Raw genomic sequence first — 14,389 nt, 5'->3', positions numbered from 1 at the left:
CCATGGCAGCCCCACCGGCCTGGGTGTTTTGGGAAGATCACCCAGTGGGACTAGATGAGCCACTGTCATGAGGGTGGGACGGTAAGGCAACTACTACTACCCTTCGTAGAGAGAAGAGGGAGCTGATAACCACTGCCCTCAGGAGAGCTAGTAGAAAACAAGGAAACTGCTTCCAAAGGGGGGCTCTGGGTAACTAGAACCAGGATAAGAAAATGTTTTAAACTCACTTTCTGAATGTGATGCCCTTTTGATACGCAGATTATAGGGGATTATATAGCCACTGCTCTTGGCTATGGAAACGACCACTGTCTCTTGGGCAAGAAGCCTTCCTGTCACCTGCAGCCTGAATCACCAGTCTCTTGTGTGTATTCCCATAGCACCCACACATATCTCCCTCGGAGCCCTTAGCGGTCGCCTGACCACCCGTCTTCTGAGCTAAGTCAGTGCTTGTAACTCAACCAGTCTCCACGACTTGGAGCGCCAAGTTCCCACCCCTTTGAGAGGAATGAATTCTTATCCTTCTCAATGGGGTGAAAATGGCATCTCTGTCCCATAGACTAGCAGAGCCATGGTTAAAGATTCAGTGTAATGGCAATCATAATGGTAACAAGAATATCATTTGTCACTAATTTAGCATTTTGTGATTTACAACGTCCTTTAGCACACAGTTTTGCATTTTAGTTTCTCAGCCATATTTGGGGAGGTTACTAAGAATTTGAGTCCTTTTCACAGGTGGGGAATTTGAGAGTGGGTGGTGAAGTGACTTAGTCAGTATCACTAGCATTAAATGAAGGCCTAAGATCTAAAACTCCAGTCCTGTGAGCACAGGCACCCAAGTCCTGTGAGCATAGGCCTTGCAGATTGAATAACTGCTGTTTTTGTGAAAACCCAGCTCTGCTGAGCCTCTCCAATGCCTGCTGTGAACTGAAAGGGTGTGGGAGCATTTACCACAGACCTCACACCGGTAGCAGTGAACATGGAAATCACGATCCAGAGCCACAATCCGGACAGTCTCCTCCTGGCCTGGGGCTGGCATGATAGGCTCCTTGCACACAGAACATCGGGGAGCAAATTTCCTGAAAATGGAGAATACGGTACTGGTTAGACATTGAGTATTTACACTGACAAATGGGTGCGACCCAGAAGTGAGAAGAAGAGGAGCCAGCCGAGGGTCAAGACAATTGCTCTGTCATCTTGTGTGACCCTGAGCTAGTTCCTTTCCTTCTCTGGGTCTGCTTCCACCGGTGTAAAATAAGGGATATAGACTGGGTGACTGTTGATGTCCTTCTAGACCATAAATACTGTGATATTTGGGGAGGTGGGGAGTTAGTGTGTGTACCCCTTATGCATGAAGAACATCTAGGTGCTATTGGCCACTTGGTAGGTGCCATGGAATTCACTTGTGGATAGATTCTAAACACAAAACCTGGGCTCGGGCAGGGTCCTGGGGCTCTTACTTGTTTCTTTTGCTTGATTTGGTCTTGTTTGGTTTCTGCTCTTAGACTCTGCTTTTCGGCTCCTAGAGTGCTTCCAGGCCCTACACAAATATTCTGAGGTTGGTGACTGTGTCATTCCCACTTATTAGAGCCTCTTTCTCTGAAACTAAGCTCTAGGAATTAACATGAGAAATCTCAACCCCTTATCTTTTTAAAACAGCAGAGGTCAGAGAGTTTAAATATGCCAAACTTTACACCAAACTTGCTATGACCACGTCTGGACTTCCTACGTTTTGGTTGTGTGAAACTCTGGTTTGAAAAGAAAAAAGTTCAAAAGCTGCCAAGTTCTTTATTTTTTAGAGGGTTTTAGCACTTTTAAAAGGTATGAGCATTTACACGTGTAGATATACATATATGTGTGCTTTTGAGGTTAACTGTTGGTGAGGAATTTTAATATTTCCTCATCTCTTAGTATTCTTTAATATGACCAACGGCCCTAAAATTTGTTTCTCATAACAGATTAAGAGGCCGCAAATACAGGCTGTGCATTCATCTGCATCTCCTGGAAATTAGGGGTGGCATTTGGGAAGGTGTGAAATGAGACATGATTTGAAATGGCCAGGGATAAAAACTGAAAGGATGGGTGGAAAAAAAAGGAGAAACAGACTCTGGAAGTCAGTTTTTTTCATGATAATGGTTTTGAGATTAATGACGTTAAAATTTATCTATTTGTAGTGAGACTTAAAAAGAAATAATGATAGTAATCTAATACTTTGCAGAGCACTTTATGGTTGTCAAAGCATTTTTACATACATTATACTCTATATGTACATATTAATTTTCTTGGCAGCACCCAAAAGGCATCTGTGTGGCTGCAATCTAAATAAATATGAATTAAGCAGCAGATCAATTGATTGCTATGAAAGAAAAATTAAAAGGATCATGGTACAACTGCAGCAGTAATCAGAGTTGTTATAATTGGCATTTTATGCGAGAAGTTTACACTCAGTGGTAAAAAAAAAACTGCTTTGGACTATCTGATTATTTTTGAATCTGGGTCATCAGTAGTGAAATAAGCAGGCTTCTGGAATCCAGTGCAGAATTTCCTTTCCCCAAGCCTATCGGGACTGTAAACTCAAAAGTATGTCTTGCCTATCATTGAACTGTGAGCCTGCCCCTCTTTCCTCAAGTAGAATTACTTATTTCTTTAGGATAAAATATCTCTCACTGAATTTGCCTATTTTAGTAGTAATTATTCGCACACCTTTGGGGACCACTAAACTGTGAGCTTCCAGCTGGCAGGTTTTGCTCAACCTCTGAATCTCCAGAAACCAACTCCTGTGACCAGGGCAGACAGCAGAATTTCAGGCTATCTTTAATGAAATGAACTGTCTGCCATTTTGCTCTATAAAAAGATGTGAGTTGGACCTTCCTTTATGTTCAATCTCAAGGTCTTTCCTCTTGGAGAGGCATAACTTGTATTCTTGCTGAGTAATGATTGCTTCCTACCCATTGGCCTCATTTCCATGATGGGGAAAAAACAATGTGAAGAGACAGGAAGTGGTTTCCACAGTCCCCACAGTGTTCCTTGGCCGGCATTTTGAAGACTGTTCTAAATCCCAGGTGGTCTGTTTCAAGGCTCAGCTCACTAAGCAGACAATAATAATAATAATATAATAATAAAAATAAATCTGATAAAAAAACCCTTTTGATGGTTCAAATGGCTACCATATATTGTGTGCTTATTATATGCCAAGGCTTGTTAAGCACTCTGTGAACTTGACCTCATTTTTTACTGACAGCAACATTATGAAGAAATGGTTTTTATCATTTCTGCTTCACAGCCATGGGAGCCAAGGCTCCGAGAGGGCCGGTCTTAATCATCTTTGTCCTGGCACATTTCTGGCAATCAACAAATGGGTGCTGATTAAACAAATAAGTGGACGAGTGTAATGTCTCTGATAAGAAAGCACAGATAGTGAAATAAAGGCTCAAATGCAATGAAAGGGTCAGCTAAGCCAGCTTTTCTGAGCTCACTGTCCTGGCAGTGGGAATATAGAAATAAACTGGGACTCCAGCAATCAGACTGGTGAGGAAGTTCTATATATTTCTGCATCTGCTCTATTAGTTGAGATATACACATCCTGTCATATTGCAGAAACGACCTAAGGTGGTAAGGGTAAAAGTGTGTGTGTGTGTGTGTGTGTTCTTTATGATTAATCAGGCTATGCTTAAGTACTAGGCATACCTGATTTACAAAACTCTACAGAATATAGAGAAAGATATAAATTCAAACAGGGGGATAGGGAGGGGCTGAGGTCAGGGAAGCATTCTCCAAGGAGGTGGTAAATGAGTTGGCATTTGAAAGATGGCCATTTAGGTGAAATTCGAAAGTATGTGTGTGTGTGTGTGTGTGTGTGTGTGTGTGTGTGTGTTGATGAGAGATACAGTTTGCCAGGGAACTAGTTTGAGCAGTCATCTGAAATAACATATGGGAAAAGAGTTGCTACCTAATAGGATGGAGGACTTGGGCCAACCTTGTCTGAAGGTGGTTATACGGGGGGGGGGGGTGGGGGTGGGGGGGTGGGGGGGGGGTGGGGGGGGGGGGTGGCCCACTTATAAGGCCTTTTTTTTTTTTTTTTTTTTTTTACAAGGCCTTAAAAATAGTATTTGGGAAGCTTATTACTCAAAGTGCAGTCCAAGACCACCAGAGAACTTGTCAGAAATGCAGAACTGTAGGTCCTACACCCCAGACCTACTGAATTAGAATTTGCAGTTTAACAAGATCCCTAGGTGACTTGTAAGCACATTAACATTTGGGAAGCGCTGGTTTAGAAGACAGGATGCTAAGCAGGCGAGATGAATCCCTTCTCATGGGCCTTCTGTATCTCACAGCAACTTCCACTCCCAGGCTGCTCCAGTTACAGCCAAGCAAATCTTCCTGGAATGGAGAGAAGCCCTTCCTCACTTCGTGGCCTTCTTTATTTCCTGAGTTGTTCCTGCTGTCAGGAATCTCCGTTTCTCACTTAAAATACTCTTCAAATTCTGCTTCCAGAAGCCTACCCAGATCTCAGGGCCAAGTAATCTCTTTTGACTCTGACAGCTCGAGCCTTTGCCTGTGCCTGTCTCATCGTGTCTGGCCCCTTCTGCCTGGTATCACACATGCTCTGCGCTTGTCCCCCCCTCCTCCTGGCAAGCTCCTTGCTGACAGGGGCTTTTCTCTGTGTGTCTGTGCATTTTCTACCCATGCAGTTTCTCTCCTTGTATCTCTCTCCTTTAGCACTGGGCACAAGGAGGGCTCTTGGTAGATGTGGTTGAATTGGAATGGAAAGATATTTCCTAAAAGCTCAGAGGGAGACCAAGAACAAGCGCCCCCCAACAGTCCACAGAAGGAGGCCGTATCCCCCTATGCACCCTCTCCTTAGCCTTGCAATACCCAATCTGGGTGGGGCTTTTAGCTGCTTTGTGTTATGGTACGTTCGAGGCTCAGACACAGAGTTCTGTAGAATTTCTCTCTTATTTTCCTTTGGGAAATGGTGAAAAGATAAAAAAGCTTCCCCTCTTACATACCTGCCAATCAAGCAGACATTATTTTTAAAAAATAATTTGTGTTTTAACATGCCATTGATTGGTGGTGGGGGTGGGGTGGAGCTGGGGGTTGGAGACAGTTTTTCCCCTTTAGGGGCTAATAAGCCTGCTTGTCTGGAGTGTTGAGACCCCCATACTTACGTCACCAGTCCCAAGTCTCTAATTATGCTCCTCACTCTTAGAAATGAAAGATAAATGGCATAGATATAAACTTCCATTTGTCAGAATTGATTTCCTGTTTTAATTGGTTGGGGGGGTGGGTGTCATAGATCAGTCTTTTCCAGCAACAGAAACACGTGTGCTCTGATTACATCTACCAGTCTTTCTTGGATTAGGGTACGTCTAAGAAAGGAGAGAAACAGCCACAGAAACACACTCCCCATCGGTATCTTTTCACTTCCCTTAAATAGATGCAGGTTTTTTTTTTTCATGTGTAATTACAAGCTAAAAATATCAACAACGTGAAGTACAATTTATGCTGTGACTGCCCTTTCAAAGTGAGCCCTTACTTGTCTAATTCAGGTTGAGAATTCCTGCCTCTGGGGTTTTTTTAATTCATTCAGCCTCACGTCTTTCAGTGAGATTTTCACTTTCTTTGCTACTTGGAAAGTGGTCAGGAAATTCACTTTTAAAATAGAGGAGTCTCAGGTCCCCAGACTGCTTGTGGTAAGTTCCTCCTGATTGTTGACAATCAACAGAGCGGTGAAAATTAACCTATAAGACTGGAGGCCATAGAAAGGAGACCCAAACCGATGAGCCTCATGAGCTTTATTCCTGTGAGAGCTTTGGACTGTCCTCAAAGACTCAGACTGCCCAGCAAGCAAGCCAGGAAGCTTCCATGTCTACCACTTACCAATCACCTCTAAGGTTTTCATATGGTTCCTAAATATATGTAACAAATGTCATCAACCCATCAGCCAGGTAACAAAGGGGCCAAATCAAAAGAAGCAAAACATGAAACTATGTGATTTTCATGAAAATCTCACAGCTGTAATAGAGGAAAGAGGACCCGATGAATGAGAAAACTGAATAAGGCACATTTTTCCAGGCCCATGAGTAAGTGGTCTTGACCTGGAGACTCTACTTTCCAATCTTCCTCAAAAGACCTGCACAACACTGCATTCGTTAATTTTATTAGCAAGTGTCCTGAGCACAAGAAGGCCTGGGTAGGCAAACAGGTCATGAGAGGATGTGAATATGTTGCTAATGACATGAAACTGCCCCCAAAATGTGAGAGGCTTGTACTTGGAAGAGGAAGTGAATTGTTCTGTGCCCATGTCCATCTCCCTGTGACCTCCTTGCTATAGACTGGCAAAGATGTAGAGGTCAGCTCTATGGCTGTGACACCTCGGGATCTTTAAAACAGGCTCTGTTCTAATGACCAGACTGAAAAGCTCAGAGGCACTGAGCACTTTGTCCACTGTAACACATCTTGTTCATGTTGAGGCCAGGGAGGGCTAACCCAGGATCCTTCCTCTTTCCAATGCACATACTCTGCAGTTGAGTCAACTTTCTCAGAACCAGAGCCACATGAAGATGTGACAGATCATCTCCAGGGGAGCCTTCAAGCAGAAGCCAGGTTGGAGGACTGGTTGGATTAAGTGATACCCATTCCCACATTAGAGGAGGGGGATAAGCAAGCTCTTTATAAGGTCTCACCAAATCCTGAGATCCTACGGCTCTGAGAAAGAAAAATGTGTGGCCCAGATATCAGATAGTAAGAACAGACTCCCAAGGGGACTGGCAGGCTGGAAGGGACAGAGCAGACTGCCTACTTGTGGAAGTCCTCAATGCAATGAATGAGGCCACCAGCATCCACGGTGAACGGGATCCCATCAAGGCTGCGGTGGCACATCACACAGGTAAAGCAGTGAGGATGATAGGCCTTCCCGGTGGCTCGCAGAATCCGCTCCATGATGGGCTTAGAGCACACACTGCACTGCTCCAGGGTATTCTGAGGAGGGAAAGAAAAATGCCAGCGTCAAGTTGGATCTTGCAGAAGCTCCATGTATTTAGTCCCTTACAGCATGACAAGCACCATTACAGACACATTGGCTTATGTGCCTATCACAGTGCTTGGAAGAAGGCAGAGAACATATTAAGGAAACACATAAGATGGATCAAGTGTCTTCTCTAAATTCACCCAGGTGGTAGGTGGCAAATCTAGAACACATGTCTTCTGACTTCTATCTCTCTTCTACCACTGTTAGAAGGCTCAATGGCAAACATTTTTGTTAAGGCAAATATAGTAGCTATTTCTGGTTTTGTTGCAGCAATTTGGTTCTGCTGTCATAGTGTGAAGGCAGTTGTAAACAGCACACATGTAAACGGGCTGTGTTCCAATAAAACTTTGTTGACAAAAGCAGGCTGGATTGAGCTCACAGCCGTAGTTTTTTGACCTCTGAACTACATTAACCCAGGTTCTCCCCTGGAAGAACACTTCACTCTTCTAAAACTTGACTAGACATCAAAAACCTGATGGGGTCACCAAGGACCTTTAGAGTGGTCTGCCTGACAATGGAGACTCGCAGAGTGTGCCAGGTGTAGAAGCCAATCAGAGCTCAACATAATCAAGGAGGCTTTTGATGATGTAAAGCCTTGAATTGAATACCAACCCCAAGTGTGGTACGATGAGCTCTTGATGGAAATGGTGAACCCAGAGGGGTTGCCGTTTTGGGAAGTGAATTAAGAAAGTCAATTTCTCTGGCTTTAAAAATATGCTGAAATTAAAAACAACAACAATAATAAACCAAAGCCCTCCCCAAAAGAGAAACTATATATTGAGTCAGGACTCAGGAAGACTGTTAAAATTAGCCATTAATTTCCATCCTGCCCCAGAATCCCATGCTGTCTTCCCAAACAACCATGTTTCACATGTAATACGCTATATTCCAAATGAGATGTCTAGACCGATTCAGTTTGCAATCTAGAATAAACCCAGGATGGGGATTTGATTAGAAAGATACAGGACTGGAATTGCCCTCTTACCATGAAAACTTTTAAATGGCCATGATGCAAGTAATGCCTATTGGTAGCTAACTAGTGTGCTGATGTCTCAACCATAGCGAGAGTCTCTGGTTGGCTTCCTTGTTTGCATCTCTCCTCCTGTAACACTTCCCTATTCCCAAAGTGACTTCTGGTTTCCTTTCCAAAGCACAGATGGGACCAAGTAACTTTGCTGCTAGCAAAAACCTCTACAGCTCTACAATGTGAAAAGAGCTAGTTCCTTGCCTGACATTTCAACCTCCCTTTCTAGGGTCAGATTTCCCTAATGTCTCAGACTGCTCACTCTTACTCAAACCTTTAAGAAACTTCCGCACTTCTGTGCATTGGCTAATACCTAGTATGAACCATAATTTGTCATTTTGACCTTTCAAGGTACAGGCCAAAAGGCAACTCTCCAGTGAAGCCTTCCTCAAGGCTTTCAGTTGGAATCATTGCTTCTTTCTCCACTCTTCCCAAGCAACCCCATTAACATTGCTTATAGCACTTACAGTGTTCATTCTATTAACATTTTTTTCACATTTGTCTATTTCTTCTACTAGACTAATTTCTTTAAGGGAAGGGGCCATGTCTTTCTTTTTTAATTTTTAAATTTCAATTCCAGTGCAGTTAACATACAGTGTTACAGTAGTTTCAGGTGCATAATACAGTGATTCAATGATTCTATGCATCACACAGTGCTCATCCTGAAAAGTGTACTAACCTATTTCACCCATCCCCCCATTCATCTCTCCTCTGGTAACCAACAGTTTGTTCTCTTTAATTAAGAGTCTGTTTCTTCATTTCTTGCTAACTCTTTTTTCCCCTTTGTTGGTTTCTTTTGTTTCTTAAATCCTACTTATGAGTGAAATCATGTGGTATTTGGCTTTCTTTGACTGCCTTATTTTGTTTGGCATTTTAATCTCTAGCTTCATCCATGTTGTTACAAATGGCAAGATTTCATCATTTTTTGTGGCTGAGTAATATTCCATTATCTATCTATCTATCTATCTATCTATCTATCTATCTATCTATCTATCTATCTACCTATCTATCCATCCATCTCACACTGTCTTTATCCATTCATCTATTGATAGATGTTTGGGGGTGCTTCCATAATTTGGCTGTTGTAAATAATGCAGCAATGAACCTAGGGGCCCATGTATCCTTTCAAATTAGTGCTTTTGTATTTTTGGGATAAAAACTCAGTAGTGTGATACTGAATCTTAGGATAGTGTTATTTTTAACTTTTTGAGGAACCTCCCTACTGTTTTCCATAGTGGCTGCACCATTTGCATCCCTGCCAATAATGCACAAGAGTTCCTTTTTCTCCACCTCTTTACCTTTCTTGTGTTTTGATTTTAGCCATTCTAATAGTAGTTTGGATTTACATTTCCCTGACAATAAGTGATATTGACCATCTTTTATGTCAGCCATCTGGATGTATTCTTTAGATCAATATCTGTTCATGCCTTCTGCCCATTTTTAAATTGGATTATGACGTGTGTGTGTGTATTGAGTTGTATACATTCTTTATATATTCTAGATACTAACCCATTATTGGATATGTCATTTGCAAATATCTTCTCATATTTAGTAGGTCGTCTTTTAGTTTTGTCGATTGTTTCCTTCACTGTGCAATAGCTTTTTATTTTGATGTAGTAGTGAATGGTTTATTTTTGCTTTTATTTTCCTTGCCTCAGGAGATATATCTAAAAAAGCATTGCTATGGCCAATGTCAGAGAAATTACTGTCTGTACTCTCTTCTAGGATTTTCATGGTTTCAGATCTCACATTTAGTTTAATCCATTTTGAGCTTATTTTTGTGTGTGGGGTAAGAAAGTCATCCAGTTTCATTCTTTTGCACGTAGCTGTTCAGTTTTCTCAATACCATTTATTTGAAGAGACTTTTTCCCATTGCATATTCTTGCATTTTTATCAAAAATTAATTGACCGTGTAATTGTGCCTTTGTTTTTGGACTTTCTATCCTGTTTCATTGATCTATGTGTCTATTTATGTGCCAGTACCATACTGCTTGGATTACTACAGCTTTGCAGTATAACCTGAAATCTGGAACTCTGATACCTTCAACTTTGTTTTTCTTTTTCTTTTTTTTTTTTTTTTTTTTTTTTTTTTAAATTTTTTATTTATTTATGATAGTCACACAGAGAGAAAGAGGGAGGCAGAGACACAGGCAGAGGAAGAAGCAGGCTCCATGCACCGGGAGCCCGACGTGGGATTCGATCCTGGGTCTCCAGGATCGCGCCCTGGGCCAAAGGCAGGCGCTAAACCGCTGCGCCACCCAGGGATCCCCCTTGTTTTTCTTTTTCAAGATTGTTTTGGCTATTAGGCTCTTTTGTGTTTCTATATAAATTTTACGATTTTTGTTCTAGTTCTGTGAAAAATGCTGTTGATATTTTGATAGGGATTGCATTAAATCTGTAGATTGCTTTGGATAATATGGACATTTTAATAATATTTGTTCTTTCAATCCATGAGCATGGAATATCTTTCCACTTGTGTTATCTTAAGTGCCTTTTGTCAATGTTATATTCTTTTCAGAGTACAGGTTTTTCACCTCCTTGATTAAGTTTATTACTAGGTATCTTATTATCTTTGGTGCAATTGTAAACGGGATTATTTTCTTAATTTCTCTTTCTGTTGCTTCATTATTAGTATATAGAAATGCAATGGATTTCTGCATATTGATTTTGTCACCTGTTGCCTTAAGGAATTTGTTTATAAGTTCCAGTAGTTTTTGGTGGAGTCTTTAGGGTTTTTTATATGTAGTATTATCATGTCATCTGCAAGTAATCAAAGTTTTACTTCTTCCTTACCAATTTGGATGCCTTTTCTTTTTCTTTTCTGAGTGTTATGGTTATGACTTCTAGTACTATATTGAATAAAAGTGGTGAGACTGGACAATCTTGTCTCATTCCTGATCTTAGGGGAAAAACTCTCAGTTTTCTTACCATTGACTATGATGCTAGCTGTGGATTTTTCATATGTGGCCTTTATAATGTTGATGTATGTTCCCTCTAAGCCTATTTTGTTGGTTTTTACCATAAATGTTGTACTTTGTCAAATGCTTTTTCTGCACCTATCAAAATGATTGTATGGTTTTAAACCTTTCTCTCATCGATGTGATGTATCATGTTGGTTGATTTGTGAATACTGGACCACTCTTGAGACCTAGGAATAAATTCCATTGATCTTGGTGAATGATTTTTTTTCATGTATTGTTGGATTTGGTTTGCTAATATTTTTTTGAGGATTTTTACATCTGTGTCCATCAGTGATACTGGGCTGTAGTTTCCTTTTTATGTGTGTGGTGTCTTAAAATGGTTTTGGTATCAATGTAATGCAGGCCTTGGGGACCGTGTCTTAAGAATGTATTTTGCTGTCTCATACCTAGAATAAAACTAAGTCTAGGATGAATGTGTGCAAAAAGAATGAATGAAGGAGTACTGTTTACATCATACCCGGGAATTGCTGGACTGGTCTGACTCTCCTGACTCTGGAATCCATACCAAAATGAATTGGTAAATTCATCACCATCCTCTCCTCAAAGCTGTGGTTGCTGGAGGTTCTGAAATTGCTTAGTACGCCTCTGGTCACAGTCTAAACTCATGGAAACTATTAACCTATTTTCCCCCCATTTTGAAGTGGTGAAATTAAAATAGCAGAAGAACATAAGATGAAAGTTTGGAGAAAATGATGCTCTGGACAATGAGGGCCCTGCTTTTTTTCTGTCCTGGTGATCTGAGCTGATGTGGCTGCAAACTGTCTTCCCAGGGCTTGTGTTTTGCTCTTCTGTGGGTTTTAACTTTTTTTTTTTTTAAAGGCAGCCCTGTAATGGAGTTGAACAAACCAGAAAATGCTTGACCAGAGAATGTTTTTGTTTGCATTGAGGCTTGGCTACAAGATTTAGTCCATTTACTCAAAACCAGCAGCAGCATATAAGGTTGAGTCAGTTTCTAAGGAAAGACTTTATGGTCTGTGGAAGCACTGTTTAAAGGACAGGTAATCTGAACATTTATGCTACAAAGGAAAAAACAGTGTAAAATATGCCTAAAGTGAGACTACTATAAAATGCCCACAAATCAGAAAATAAAGTGTCTATGAATACAGCTGACTGGAAGCTTGGGCTACCAAATGATGGAGGACATATGAAACTTCTTTGGTCAGCTCCCTTTACTGTACCCTACTCCTTTCTTTTTTTTTTTTTTTTTTTTAAGATTTTATTTATTCATGAGAGACACAGAGACAGAGAGGCAGAGACACAGGCAGAGGGAGAAGCAGGCTCCATGCAGGGAGCCTGACGTGGGACTCGATCCTGGTATCCAGGATCACGCCCTGGGCTGAAGGCGGCACTAAACTGCTGAGCCACCCGGGCTTGCCCTCCTTCTCCTTTCTAACTCTAACTGGTTCACTAGGAGCCAGAGAAACATCTTCTCTTTGAAGAAGAGTAAAGACTCTTATGAAGCTTACCATATTAAGTGTAGTTACCATACAAAGTTGTTACGGTATTATCGACTCTTTTCCCTGTACTGTACTCTTCATCTCCGTGACTTATTAATTTCATTAGTGGAAGCTTGAATCATTATGCTGTGCACATGAAACTAATATACTAGTGTATATCAGCTATACTTTATAATAATAATAATAATAATAATAATAATAATAATAATTACCTAAAGGATACAAACGTAGTGATTTGAAGGGGCACACACACCCCAATGATTATAGCAGCAATGTCCACAATAGCCAAAATATAGAAAGAGCCCAGATGTCCATTGACAGATGAATGGATAAGGAAGATGTGGTATACACACACACACACACACACACCCAATGGAATATTACTCAGCCATCAGAAAGAATGAAATCTTGCCATTTGCAGTGACATGGATGGAACTAGAGGGTATTATGCTAAGCTAAATAAGTTAGTCAGAGAAAGACAAAGACTACATGATTTCACTCAGAGGTGTATTTTAAGAAATAAAACATCAATATGATGGAAGGGAAGAAAAAATAAGATGAAAACAGAGAGGGAGGCAAACCATAAGAGATTCTTAACTCTAGGAAACAAACTAAGGGTTTCTGGAGAGGATGGGGCGGGATGCGGTAGCTGGGTTTTGGACATTAAGAAGGGCACATGATATGATGAGCACTGGGTGTTACATGCAACTGATGAATCTCTACATTCTACCCCTGAAACTAATAATACACTATATATTAACTAAATTGAATTTATAATTTATTTATTTATTTTTACAGAATAAAGAGAGAGAAAGAGGGGTAGAGAGAGCAAGTGAGGGGAGCGGCAGAGAGAGAATCTCAAGCAGACTTCCTGCGGAGAATGTAGTTGGATGCGGGGCTTGATCCCATGACTCACGATATTATGACCTGAGCCAAAACCAAGAGTTGAATGCTTAACTGATTAAGCCAACCAGGTGCCCTTAAATTGAATTTACTTAAAAAAAAAGATGCATTCTAAAAAACAAATAATTAAGTAAATAAAATAGTAAAGGGCTTTTACAACATTAGAGAGGAGGGAATAAGGAGTTCCTCTAATTTAGGCCTTTGATTTCACAGGTGAAAAACAGACCCAGAGCACTAATACAGTTGGACGTGAGTCACGGGGTTCATTAGGGACAGAGGAGGAACTAATACCCCAGGTTCCTGTAATTCTCTAATTCATATACAGACCTGATTAATTAATTGTGTTGGCATAGGGAGCAGAAGTTGCTAGATAAAGAATAGGGATTGTTCCTCTGCCTTTGTTAACACCCACTATATGGGTACTTGGGTAAATAATTTCTCTCTGTGGACCCATTTTCTCAACTGTAAAACAATGATTAATTTTAACTCTGCAATTGTATTGCTCTGTGATGGGTCAGAATGAACAACACTGGGAAGAGGGCAATGTTTCCATTACTAGAAATATACTAAAAATAACTGGGTAACCTCTCATCTAACGTTTGAAAAGTTCATGTGTTAGGAACCTGGACTGTATAATCTTTACTATGTCTTCACCACTTGAAATTCCAGAAATTACTAGTGGTAGATTTTCTAGCATGACGAAGGAAGATCTTTATGTCTTCTTATAGAAGGTTATTTTAAAGCCAGACCAAAAGATGCCTCTTTGCATAAACCTAAGGCTCTTCTAAAGTCAGTTAAAATGAAATGGCTAATAAATAAAATAGTTTTTAAGAAAATAGAAAAAGAAGTAAGTCTTCAAGCAAATAAGTGAAAGAAGGTCATCTCTAAGTTTGTCTACTCAAAAGCATCTTGTGTGTGTAACAGGGGTGTTGTGGCTGATTGGGCAGAGGGTAAGAGTTGGTGGTGGTTAAGAAGGAAGAGCACACTCCAGCATAAG

General features: G+C 40.7%; 1 protein-coding gene across 18 annotated transcripts in view; it reads right to left on the bottom strand.

Moving 5' to 3' along the window:
• The window catches only part of LOC112645817 (LIM domain containing preferred translocation partner in lipoma), a 670,895-nt gene that overhangs the window by 17,272 nt on the left and 639,234 nt on the right, over nt 1-14,389 (bottom strand). For 10 of the 18 annotated variants that reach the window (XM_049105697.1, XM_035710425.2, XM_049105698.1 and 7 more), the window contains 3 exons: nt 6,800-6,978; nt 1,458-1,537; nt 956-1,076 (listed from right to left, as the gene is read on the bottom strand). In XM_049105697.1, coding sequence (XP_048961654.1) covers nt 956-1,076; nt 1,458-1,537; nt 6,800-6,978 — 380 coding nt within the window. The remainder of the gene's footprint in view (nt 1-955; nt 1,077-1,457; nt 1,538-6,799; nt 6,979-14,389) is intronic. The other 8 variants (XM_035710426.2, XM_049105701.1, XM_049105702.1 and 5 more) reach the window with 1 other exon arrangement.

The sequence above is a fragment of the Canis lupus genome, chromosome 34, assembly GCF_003254725.2.
Source record: "Canis lupus dingo isolate Sandy chromosome 34, ASM325472v2, whole genome shotgun sequence".
Lineage (NCBI taxonomy): Eukaryota > Metazoa > Chordata > Mammalia > Carnivora > Canidae > Canis > Canis lupus.
Note: the sequence above shows the minus strand (reverse complement) of the source record. Positions and strands in the feature narration are given on the sequence as shown.